The sequence below is a fragment of the Alexandromys fortis genome, unplaced genomic scaffold (genome assembly GCF_014885135.2).
Source record: "Alexandromys fortis isolate MF-2015 unplaced genomic scaffold, M_Fortis_MF-2015_v1.1 scaffold_9, whole genome shotgun sequence".
Classification (NCBI taxonomy): domain Eukaryota; kingdom Metazoa; phylum Chordata; class Mammalia; order Rodentia; family Cricetidae; genus Alexandromys; species Alexandromys fortis.
In genome coordinates, this window is record NW_026067892.1 from 18,552,355 (window position 1) to 18,564,938 (window position 12,584).

Genomic DNA, 12,584 nt, shown 5'->3' on the forward strand with positions numbered 1-12,584 from the left:
CAAAGGAGCTCCCATCCACCCTAGAGAAACACTACTTCCTACAGCCTAAAACAGGAAAAGGTATCTTTCCACTTCAGTAATTCTCCATATTTTTAACTCCACCCTTCCAGGACCTCTTTGGGCAAATCTTTTGCCGTCAGAGCCCAGGTACTAGTCCCAGCCTCCTCTTGGGGCTCATATCTCATGCAACGACGTTTCTTAGGTCTTGAATGACTTTGTTTAGACCCATGGGACCCTTCCAGGAGGCAGGGGAAGCATCCTGCTTTTCAGATCTGCCTATACCCCTCCCCCCACCGAGTACCAACACACAGCAGGCTTGGTCTGTGCAGCACGGAGCTGTTGACACCCTGGGCAGTGCCCCAGGTGAAAAGTTGGCTGTTGTTGAAGTTTCCAATAACCCATTAATCTCCTCCTCCCAGATTAAAGCCACCAACTGAAACAACACGCTGTTCATTCGCTTGTTTGCAGTGCCCACCCCCACCCCCAGCCCCCCTGCAATCCCTGTCCTTGATAAGGAAGACAACTCTTCTGAGCCTCCTTTAGGGACTTGGAAATAGAGGGAACGTTCAGATCGAGAGGGGGGGCAGGCACCAGAGAGAAAGACACAGAGGCATTCGCATCAGAGCCTGAGAAACTGCCACCTGTAGGCTCTAGGACAGAAGCAACCTACACAGATCACAGATCATAGTCACTGGCAGCATCCCGCCTGGTGGGTGTCACTTCTTTATCTTCCCCCTTTGGGTGGGTTCCTGGATATCTGACCTCCGTTTTCTTGTAACTCGGCAAAGCTTCTCTGAGGCAACGCCTCCGTTCTCTGCTAACACCTTCAGGCCAGCTTGTAGTGCTACAGGGAACCAGTCTCTTGTCAGTGAACTGCCTATAGACAGCTAGCTCAGTGGGGTGAAAAGCCAGGCCACTTTATGAGTGGCTACACAGTCAAGGGTCCACATTTCTAGGGGAACAGAGATCCCAGCTAGACCCTCTATCTTTGCTGCTAAACTGCTTGAAAATGTGGTTTTCTGAAGACTGGTCGGTAAAATGTACCTTAGGAGTGGAGTCATGCTGGGTGTCTAAATACCTGGGGAAGGGGGGAATTCCTGAGGTGGTGTTCTAAGGATGCCTGTTAATATTCCAAGTTATCATTCTCTCCCTTCCCAGAGGGCAGTGTAGTTCTAAATCCAGGCAGATAAATGTGCAGGGGAGGGGGGGTTGGGGGGGGACTATAAAAGCCCTAGTTAGAGATTTGCCTTTCTTCTGAACCTGCCGTTGGAAATAGGCAAGTCTCAGAGAGAACCGGAGCTTCAGACTAATGATTTCTTAAGAGGCTTCCTAGCCTCTGAAAATGCCCTATCTCCAGCCGAGCACTCAAGGTAGAGGCTCCAGACCCCAGAAGAGTCCTCATCTCACTCCGGGGAGTAGACTTGCCCAGCAGTGGCTACCACCCTCCTTTTCTTTCACACATGGAGCCATATTGCTGAAGAGTCTTGAGGGTCCATTTTTTATTAGTTAGCCCAAAATCTCTATCACCAGTCCCTGATACTCTTATGTACAAAATATAAACTTTCCTACCGCAAAATAGCATCAATAAATACAAATGTGTAAAACGGGAGAGGAAGGCATATAATTTACCATAACAAAGCTCATTTCAAATGGCTTTATACCATTTACATGCTGATTTTTCTTTTTTCTTTTCCTTTTTAGGGAGACAAGCAGTGCTCCAGGAACCTGTCCCTGGAGTTCACAGTTTTAGACGCAGGCGCCAAGCTGGGGAGATGCTCCCAGCCATAGCAGAGCGTTCCCCATTCACAACCGAGTCTTCCCTTCCGGGGAGGGCGATAACTTGAAAAGTGCAGAAGGAGAAGGCAGAGGATCACCTTTGTGAATTAAGGCAGGATGGTGCGGCCCGGAAACCCTGCCCGCATCTGATGGGCAGCAGAGAGAATGAGCATTGTCTGTGGAGCGAGGTGAGTGAGCAGGAGCTGGATGAGAGAGAGCCAGTGCAGTGAGACCCAACACTGGATTCGGCCACCCTGCAGAAAGCGATGGTCGGAGGCTGACAGATGTGAATGAGGGCAGGGTCACCAGGAAGTTTGAGAGTCTCCCCTTGTGTAGAGCTACTATTCTTATCCCCTTTGAAAGAGAGTTTGAAGCTGCTGCACAGAGGAGATTTAAGAAGACAGCAGCCTGCAATGCCTGCTTTCGCTTGCTTTGCATGGGCAGCAGCCAGGGTGCTGTAAGCTGTAAGGAGAGCCTGGCTGAACCTGCAAGGGGACCAGGGACCCGGCTAGTGAGAGCCAGAAGGAGCAAGGATGCTTGAGAGCCTCCACTACCTCCCACCTCAGCGGCTCTAGCTCCCTCCCTTTCTGCCAGCACCCACCACCCAGAGCCAGACAGGTCTCTTCACAAGAAGTCTGAGAACACCGGGGCGCCCGGAAGCAGACAGGAGGGGGAGCTGGGCACCTGCAGGCCAGGGAACTCTTCCAGCGAGGCAGTAGGGCTCAGGCTGCCAGCTTGAGAAACTGGGGAGTAGAGGGAGCCCCAGTCCCCATTGGAGCCACCTCCCGGGCTGCCCAGCTCCCCACAGGGAACAGTGTTCTCCGGCCCATAGAAGCTGTGGTCCGCTATGCGCAGCGTCTGAGTCAGTGCCCAGATGTAGTTGTGGGCGAAGCGCAGCGTCTCGATCTTTGTAAGTTTGGCGTCATCTGGGAAGGTGGGTAGCACACCGCGCAGCGCATCCAGCGCGGAGTTGAGGTTGTGCATACGATTGCGCTCCCGGTCATTGGCCTTCTTGCGCCGGCTTCGTCGTTGCTTGCTCAGTGCCAACTCACTCTTGGGCCGGTTCCGCCCTCCGCGCCGTGCGCGGAGCTTCCTCGAGGTCCCTCGGCAGTCACCCGCTTCTGCTTCGGAGCAGTCCCTCAGCATAAGAGTGGGGCTTGGTGGGGTGAATTTGGAGCTGAGGACTTCATTGTCTGAGGCTCCGGAGAAAGGCTGCTGGGTATCTTGGGGTACTTGGACGGTGGGCGCACCCAAGGGATGAGGCGCCATCCTGTGGTTGGGAAAAAATGGAAGGGTCAGAGTGAGACAGTCTCTGCTTTAGAGGCCACGCCACGGGGGATTGGGGTACCGCCTGCCCCTTATCTACCCTTTGGTGGTTTCTAATTGTTACCTAGTCCTCCCGGAGCAAAAGAATAGAGAGCGGCGGGTCGGTCAGTGTCAAGCAGCAGCGGACAACTGAGTGCTTCTGTTCGCTCTGAAGTTCTGCTGAGCTGCAGGCGCCCTCGCCTGGAGTTAATTGCAGCTGGAAGCAGAAGAGAAGCTCCTAGGGGGTCCCCTCCTGAGCCCCAGGGGGATTTCCTGAGCTACAAGTCGTGTGCCCCTTGGCACGCTTTATCTGCTCGGCCCGGGCCAGGAGCGTGCCTGCCCGGCTGCTGCCTGCACCACTGGCCAATCAGCAGCAGGGGCCCAGGGGCCAGGCCACGCGAGCCGCTCCCCCCCCAACCCCCACCCACGGAGCACAGCTGGATTCCGGACAAAGGGCAGGGATGGGGGGGGGGAGCAGTCCTCTGTTTGGTCCCCCACCCCACCCCATCGCGGGCTCGGTCCCAGCAACTCTCGGTTCCTCAAAGAGCCTCGCCCAGCCAGAAGAGCCCCGTCTGGCTCAGGTCTGGCCGCCGCGGACAGCCTTGCTTTTTCCTCTTTCCCCCTGGCATCTGTTCAGACGCTTTCTTGGTAGCATGAAGGAGGTTTGGGGTGCCTGTAGGGGAAGCCTCTTCTTTGAGTATTACACATGCGAGCTTTTGGCTCAGAGAGGGAAGCGGCTTGCCTGAATCAACCAGCAATCAAAGTAGGAGTCAAGTGTCTTGACCGACAGCTTGGAGGAGCGCTCCTCAGTTCTAAGTGCTACTCAGCTCGCTGCCACTGTGTGTGTGTGTGGGGGGGGGATGTGTGTGAGTAGCGTTTTACAGATCCTCTCTATTCTGGGAGGGAGGACAGAGTGACTTAGAGAAGGCTCTGCGCAAGTCTTTTTTTACGCAGAGATCATCGTTTGGCTGTGTCCAGGTCCAAAGAAGCCAAGATGCTCTTCCCCAACTCCCAGACCAGCCGTGGAGAACCCCCACCATCCTCCTCATCAGAGAGTGTATTCCATTCCAGAGGCGAGGGTGGTTGTGGAGGGAGTGCAGAGGGACACCCCACTACTTCCCCCTCAGGGACAGACGGTATCCTGGGGTTGAGGAAGTCCTGGCCCCGAGGAGGCAGGTGGTGTGAAGAGGTCAGGAGGGGTTTCTTCTTGGTTAGCCTTTTTGTCTTTTCAATGCCGTGATGAGCAGGCACTGGGAGAAAAGCTGATCTAGTCTCCGTCCCCTTTAGTCCTCCTGCCCAATCACAGACCAGAGAGGGCCGACAGTTTCACCTAGTCTAGCCCCCCTCAAGCTCCCGCCCCCCATCACTTCTGAACTGTGGGTGAACATAGGGCAGGGCAGGGATTCTCCAAGCCTTCTGATTTGTCCCTCTCAAAGCTGCCTGGAGATCTTTCCTGCGACCCTTGAAAACATTGCCTGTCCTTTCTTTCCTGCAGACCCGCCCCCTTGTCCCCGCCTCGGACACCCCGTGGTCTTCTGTTTCCGGTCACTCAGGGTGAGGGGTTGTGGCTTCCGCTGCTCTCCGCTCTCTCTCCTTCCCAGTGTGCGGCTGCGAGGAAACCGGGGCTGGGAGTTAAGACTCTAGGCAGTGTAGCTCTATTCTTTCTAAAATGTCCTCTTACTCCGAGACTCCCGGAAATTGCAGAAGGGGCCATGCCCTGGTTGGGAGAATAGGGGGATGGGGTCAGGGTCGAGAGGTAGGTTCGTGGCTGGGCTCTAGGGTTGGCCTCTGACTGCCTGGGATGCAGGGGACGGGAGGGAGCAGCACAGAACCTCCTAGGCAGAGGGTGATTTACTTGGGGTTCAGCAGAAGGGGGTTGTAGGACGGGGTGAGGGCAATGGCTCTATCCCCATGGACTCTAAATGATCCTGAGTGAGGAGGGAGGGGGGTTTCCTTCTCCACTGTTGAGAAACTGAATCTGAAAACAAGGCCAGACTCTGCTGTGCGGCCGGGTTCTTAGGCTCTGTCTTCTGATGCTGGTCTTCCTTTAGGTTGTGCCTTGCTTCAAGCTTGCCTTCTGGTCCCAGAATGGGGACTTGAAACCCTTTTCTACAGATGAAAAAGCCAAGTCCCAGAGAAGAACGTGACTTGTCCAAGGTCACACAGCAAATCTTCTAAGAACTATGAAGAATTCAGAAGCTGAGCTTCTTCTTAATCCTAGATACCGCCCCCCCCCCAGCCCGTTCTCGCTGCTATGATTTGGGAAGAATGAGAGACCCCAAAATGCAGAGAACAGGATGTCTGAGTCTTTGAAGACAGGCAGAGTAGATTAGTGCAGAAGTCATGGCCCACCACCCTAGACAAAGGAAATAGCACCAAGCATGGTGGAACTTTCTGTTTTTCTGTCCCCGACCACAGCTTTGCTTGAATTATCTCTCCCCTCCAACCCCAGAATATCAGAAACTGGGACAATGACTTAAGAGGCATCCTTAGGGCCCTGAGACCCAATCGGGCTCCACGGAGGGAACCCAGGTTGCTAGGGGGACCCAAGCGATCATGGGTTCCCCTGGGTTCCTGAAAAGCAGCCTACATCTGTAGCTGTCATCTATCCTGTGACTGTACATGGGACAGGACTCGCCCTGGCTGGGTCCTGTCCTGTGAGTCTAAAGGGCTTTGGCTAGGGCGCAGAGCTTCCCCGGCCAGGGCGAATTCTGGGGGTTCTTGGTAAAATTTCTTGATAGGTAGAGGCCCTTTTGGAATTCTTGTGCAGTTTCCTCACTATCTCTCTGGTTCAGGGCTCTTCTGGGCTTGTCGGCAGCCAGCAGCCTTTTTGCGCAAAAAGCAGTCAGGGTAAGGAACGCGCCGCGAAGGGGCAGTGCGCATTAGTAATGCCCAAACTCCCTGCCAGTCTTCATTTAGTGAGGAGGCCGAGCTGAATGTCTATGAGTCCTAGAAGTTTAGAGATTCAGGATCCATACTCTCTCTCTCAGCTGCCAGGGACCCACAGACCCCTCTCCAAAGTTAATCCCTGGATTTTTGGAGGTGGAGGTGGAGGCGCAGTTGACTGCGCAGCGCGCACCAATTGTACTTGTAAAATTGCTCTCTGCGTCCCCGAGCAAAACCTGTTCTTACAGTGAGGGGATCATCCATCCACCGCCCCCGAGGCCTCCAGAACCCCTGTGTTCCTCCACCTTGTAAGACCTAGAGTTGCTTGGGGACCTGACGGGTTCTGAGAGAGAGGCGACAGTCAGACGCCTGGAGACGGCAGGCAGATTGGAATTGAGGGTTAGGCAGCTACTGGCCCTAGCGTCTTGCGGTCGGGCGGGGGTAATGCTAGCCTTGCCTGGGGGCTCTTTGAGGATGGAGCGAGGAGGGGGGCCTACATGGGAAGTTGAATAGCTAATGGCTTGTCAGAGGAGGGGGCTTCTTTCTCTCGCCTTCGCTTTGGCCCTGAAAGAGAGGAAGACAAAAATCTGGCGAGCGAGGCTGCCGGGACCGAGACTGGCCACTTCAAACAGCCCTTCAAACAAAAGGAGACGACGAAAAGAAAGCCCCACCTGTCTCCAGTGTTTGCTAAAATAATAATAAATAGATTTCGTTTAATAAATAATTACAAGAGATTGTAAAGCGGGGTGCTTTGGAAAACATCTCCGGCGGGAGTCAGCGCAACCAGCCATCACCTGCTCCTAAGGCGAGCAACTTTATTGTTAAGCCACCCCCTAACTAGTTCGCCTCTGATAAACTCTCCTTGGTCTTCACAATGACTGTTTACTCATAGTTAGCACAATATTACCTTTGCCGTGATAAACCCGAAGGGGGGGAGACCTGGCCCCTGGCCCCTGGGCACACCTGTCCTAGAAGCTGACACATGGATTTGGCACTGAGCAGGCCTCCCCCCCGGGGGCCCTGCCCCCGTGTACATTGGCCCAATTGCCGCTCATTTATAACAGGTTGGCTGCAAGGCCTATCTCGGTCCTATTTGTCTTCTTTTATTGAAAGCATATGGTCTCCAGGGGCTCACCAACCCCATATTTCATCTGCCAAGAGCTGGGGCGCTTCCGCGGGCTGGTGCTGCCCAGCGCATTGCTCCCCACCCAACGGCTGCTGCGCCAGCTGAGAGCATGGTGGAGGTTGGGTGGGGACAGATAAGGCGAGCTGCTCACTGGCTTTAGGAGAGGGGCCATTCCCTTAGTGACTCCCCCCTCCGGGGGCCCTGGGAGCTCGTGCGCTCTTGAATGGGTGGCTGGTTCCTTTTCTTGGGTAGGTGAGAGGGCGCCATATGCTACCCCACAGAGCGCACGAGGGAGCTTCGGCCCAGGGAGTCCTCCAACAAAGGGAGGAGAGGGGCTGGGACACTCTGGAGCACCCGAGGTCTTTATTTCCAGATCCCCCGCTTTGCTGGAGCCGCCTCCCCCCGGGCGTCCGCAGCTCGCGCGCAGAGCCAGGAAACAAAGTGTCCACATTATTGCTGCCGCCAGCCGCGCCTGTCAATGCTTGAAAAGGTGCATTGCGCACCCAGACACCTGTTGAAATAGCGCCTCTTCTCAGCGCTTTCTCCAGCTCTGCGCTGGGTCAGGAACTGCGCGGGGAGTGGGAGGTGGGAGGAGGGACAGTTACTGTGATTTGTGGCGACATATGTCGGGCAGCTCGTGTGTACTTCTCTCAGGCGCACATGCACTCTCGCTCCCATACACACCCCGCGAGAAGGAGCAGCTGCTCGCCTCACCTTCTCCCGACATAATACCTGGGCCGGGTGCTTTGGCCTCGCCTTTGAGATTCCAACTCTCCTCCACCTTCTGTCTTCCGCCCCCCAATGCCCCAATCTTGGCAGCTTTACTCTAGGACTTTATTGTCAGCTTTAACAGATGCACGTTTGTTCCCAGCGCCTGGCCCCAAATACACACACACACACACACACACACACACACACACACACACGCAAGAATCCACAGAAACCCCTGACTGAGGACACAGATGCGGAGCGCAAAATGCCCATATGTCCCATTTCTCGCCTGCCCGGCTTGGGGAAATAAAAAGACTGTGTGATTCTCTCTACTCAGAAAAAAATAAACAAGGGAAGCTAGAGAAGGTGGAGAGGCCACCTCCAAGTTTCACCAGGTTGGTGCTTGCCCTTTTGTGCTGCGCTCAAGTTCAGGTGAGCTCTGGGAAGACGAATCAGGATGCTCACCATAAGACAGCCTGGATAGGGACCCTTTGGGTTGAGTGGAATTGAGCCGCAGGGTCTGAACTCTGGACACCTCCTGACTCTGGGTTCTGGTGGTCACCTGGGGGCCACGTAACCCTGAGGAATTGTTGGCCACTCTTCTGGGTGCAGTTCTCCGTTCATGACTGGTTGGTGCAAGTTTGTCACCTGGACTAGGTGACAAAATATAGTGAAAATATAGTGAGAAGCACACTGTGTGTGTGTGTGTGTGTGTGTGTGTGTGTGTGTGTGTGCAGGGCTGCACAGGGAGCCTGGTTCTGCCTCTGTCTTCAGTCACTAGGGCACAGGGCCTCTACAGGTTTCTTACGTACTGAGGGAAGAAGCAGTAGGGGAAATACTTTGACATTTCCCTTTCGAATATACCAAGTTTGGAAGTCTTGGATATCAACAGCTCCCAACCCCCAACACAGCATCCAGTCTCCCTTTGTCTTTCCTTCTGGGTAATGGTTTCTCTTTTACAGCGGAAGTGGCAGCAGGCACGAGCTTGGCACTGGTGTTTAGGAAGCCTCCTCAGATCCCAACTTCCAGCCCTTGGCGCAGATGCAACACCTGGAAGTATCTACCCATGCCTGACTTTCATACCTCCATTCCATCCAGCTGGGGAGGGGGTGAGTGTGACCCTGGGCGCGTCCCCTTTCCCAACCTGTTTCTGGCTTCCTTTGGGTGTAAGTGTGGATTGCATTTCTTGCTAGTTAAATCTAGTACTTAACATATGCTAGTGAGGAACTGGTTGGAAAAGGAGCTGAGCTTGGAGAGATGGCTCAGCAGTTAAGAGCACTGGCTGCTCCTGCAGACATCCTGGGGTCTGTTCCCAGCACCTACGCCTCACAAGTGTTTGTAACTCTGATTTCACAGGGGTGGCTGTGACACCCTTTTCTTGGTCTCAATGGGCACTGCATGCATGTAGTGAGCAGACATGCATTCTGAATGGCAAAACACCCATACATGTAAAATAATAAAATAAAATAAAATAAATTAAGGTTAATCCTAGGTTAACCCAGTATGGAAGCAGCAGGCTGAGCTGCATCACCGCTTCCTACTCAGTACTTAGCAACAGTACTGTTCATTCCACTCAGTGCTCAGTGGGAGTACTATTTATATGGAAGTGGAACACCTCCTTAGATGTTCACATAATCTGTAGGGGAGACAGAAAGGAATTTTTTTAAATTCCTACTTTACATTTTTGCAGTTAAGGCTATAGTACCCCGGACTGAAAGGTAGCTCCCTTTGTATCTATTCCAGTTTCCCAGAGGGGGATTTTCACTGTGTTACTCTCCTGCCCCAACCCGTTGTCTGCACCCAGGATCTCCATCCCTCCACCCTTTGGGAGGGACCCTTTATGGGGCTTTATGGGCACCAGGAATGGAAGCGGCTCTGAACCATAAATAACAAAACTTCCTTCCTCTTCCTAGGTGCTCTAGAGCTTCTTGCTTACCACCCACCCACTCCATCCATGCACTGGAGAAGTGGTTCTCAACCTGTGGGTTGTGATTCCTTTGAGGTCTAATGACCCTTTCACAGGGGTCACCAAAGACCATTAGAAAACACAGATATTTGCATTATGATTCATAAGAGTAGCAAAATTACAGTCAGGAAATAGTTATGAAGTAGCAATGAAAATAATTTTATGGTTGGGGTGGGATCACCACAACAAGAGGGACTGTATTAATGAGTCACAGCACCTGGGAGGTTGAGAACTACTGGAGTCTAGAGAAAGGAAAAGACCTGTGCAACTCCAAGACGGAATGCTTCCTTGACTCTTCCATCCTTGGCCCAGCCTCCCCTTCACCTAGCCCTAGTTCTGCCATACCCTTGCTAGGCAAGGGCTCTACTGCTGGCTCTAGTCCTGGTCCTCTTTCTTTTCCTTTGAGACAAGGACTCACTAATCTATCCAGGTTGGCTTTGAACTTGTGATCTTTCTGGCTCAGCCACCCAAGTTGCTGGGATTTACCTTCTATCATCTCTGGGCCTGATCCTAAATTGCCCAATCCACTTTTGGGGCATTACACACTGACTTCCACTTCTGGGCTTATGATAAAACAACCCTTCTTAGACTCCTGCTGGACAATATCAAAGAAGAGGGTGAAGGCTAAGACACGAGATCCCCTGATGGTGTGTGCAGATGGCTCATCCATTCTTTTCCTCTGGAATCTGTCCTTGGATAAGAGACGCCCTGCATATGACTTTATTGGATGGGAGGACTGCCTTTTGCAGACATGTGTATAAAAAAAAAAAAAGCAAGATTTTGCAGAGCTTCTGGTCTACACAGAAAGCTAGAAATCAAGTCTTTTTTTAAATTATTCCTTAAACCCCAAGATCTTTTTTTTAAATATTTATTTTATTTATTTATTATGTATACAATATTCTGTCTGTGTGTGTGCCTGCAGGCCAGAAGAGGGCACCAGACCTCTTTACAGATGGTTGTGAGCCACCATGTGGTTGGCGGAAATTGAGCTCAGGACCTTTGGAAGAGCAGGCAATGCTCTTAACCTCTGAGCCATCTCTCCAGCCCCTAGAAATCAAGTCTTGTCAATGCCTAGATATCAAGCTGCCTTCGGTCAGTTGGTTACATGTTCCCTTTGTCCTGTAAGTGTTTACGAAGAGTTATGAGAAGATGGTAGCCAGCTGTTCCCAAGGTTCTAAGGAAAATGACTTAGAAAAAGCAGGACTCGAGGCTCTTGGCAGCCATGCTATCTCTGCAGACAAAGATGGTGGGGGTCCTCCAAACAAGGGGTAGAATCTTGTCTGTAAAGATATATTCTCTGGCTTGAAATGACTGTGTGGTCTCCTTAGAGAAGGGGACTAGATTGGACAACCGTTAGGGACCCTATCTTCTTCTAAGACTCCATAGAGTCGGGATAACTATTCTGTGTCGTAGACTACACATTGGGAAGTCATCCTCTAAAGAAGACGGACACAGCCAAGGGACACTTACTTGCCTGCTATAATAACCCTTTGAGGTCTGGGGAAATTCCTTGATGGCTAAGCCATCTACCACACAAGCAGTGAGCATGAAGACTTCGTACTGGGCCACCAGGACATAATTTTGGCAAATATGTTGGCTGGCTTATTTATTCCAGTCCTTTGACAGCAGAGACAAGGGATCCCTAGAGCAAGCTGACTAGCCAGCAGCTATGTCGAGAGCTCTGGGTTCAGCTGGGAGACCCTGTCTCAAGATATAAAATGAAGAACAGTTGGAGAAGACTCCTGACAGAAGCTCTGGGTCTGTGTGTGCACTCACACGCATACTCGTGAGTGTGTGATAACACACACATCTATCTATATCTATGTATAATGCATTTCAGGTTATAGGTGGCGTTCATCACTGCAGTCCTCCATCTGAGAAAACTATCCCAGCCCTTTCCTGGAAGTTTTCAGCCTATGGGCACATGTCTATGATATACCAAGTGCCATGAGACTTGTCAAGAACCCAGCGTTTATGCTGTTTCCATTTCCTCTCTATCTAACACGGCACTTCCCACAGGGCATCGTGAGTTAGGTTTTTTCACATCTCTTGCGTGGCTCTCATTTCTCCACAAAGCGTGGATGGTATCAATTGTGATTTTCATAGGATTTCATCCTTAGAGAAAGTTCTTTCAATTTCTAAGTCACTTAGATGACTTTTAAAAAGGTTTATTTTATTTGTGTGTGTGTGTGTGCATCTATGTGCATTTGTGTGTCCGTACACATGTGTGTGCAGGTAACTAGAGACGAGAAGGGGGTGTCACAGGCATTTGTGAGATGCCTGCTATAAGTGCTGGGGTCTGAGTTGGGTCCTCTGATAGGAGGGCAGTAGGCACTCTTGAATGCTGAGCCATCTCCAACCCCACATAGAGTCTGAACCACACATGATTTATACACCTGAGATGTATCCTTTCCTCTTTGGTTCCTTCCTATCTTTGCTACATTGTAATACTATAGCTCTGAATGACTAGTTACTGATATACTTCTTCCTCTCTCTCATAGATGTTCTCTCCCCCTCCCTCCCTCCCTCCCTCCCTCCCTCCCTCCCTCCCTCCCTCCCTCCCTCCCCCCCCCTCTCTCTCCAGGGTTTCTCTGTGTAGCAGTCCTAGCTGTCCTGGAACTCGCTCTATAGACCCCTCATAGGTTCTCAACTGTAGAATGCTTGTCCGTTCTTTTTCCTTCCAGATCATCTTTAGAAAAATGTCACCAGGAGCTGAGTATGGCCTAGTTGCTAGAGTACCCGATTAGCATGCATGAAACCCTGAGTTCAGTTCCCATGTAAAACCAAGCATGGTGGTTGATGATTACATGCCAG

At 52.0% G+C, this 12,584-nt stretch overlaps 1 protein-coding gene across 1 annotated transcript; it reads right to left on the reverse strand.

Annotated features, from left to right (window-relative positions):
- Positions 1 to 2,400: 2,400 nt before the first annotated feature.
- Neurog3 (neurogenin 3) lies at positions 2,401 to 3,045 on the reverse strand. Its single transcript, XM_050137922.1, has one exon. The coding sequence runs from the start codon at positions 3,043 to 3,045 to the stop codon at positions 2,401 to 2,403; it is 645 nt and encodes a 214-aa protein (XP_049993879.1).
- Between the last annotated feature and the right edge of the window lie 9,539 nt (positions 3,046 to 12,584).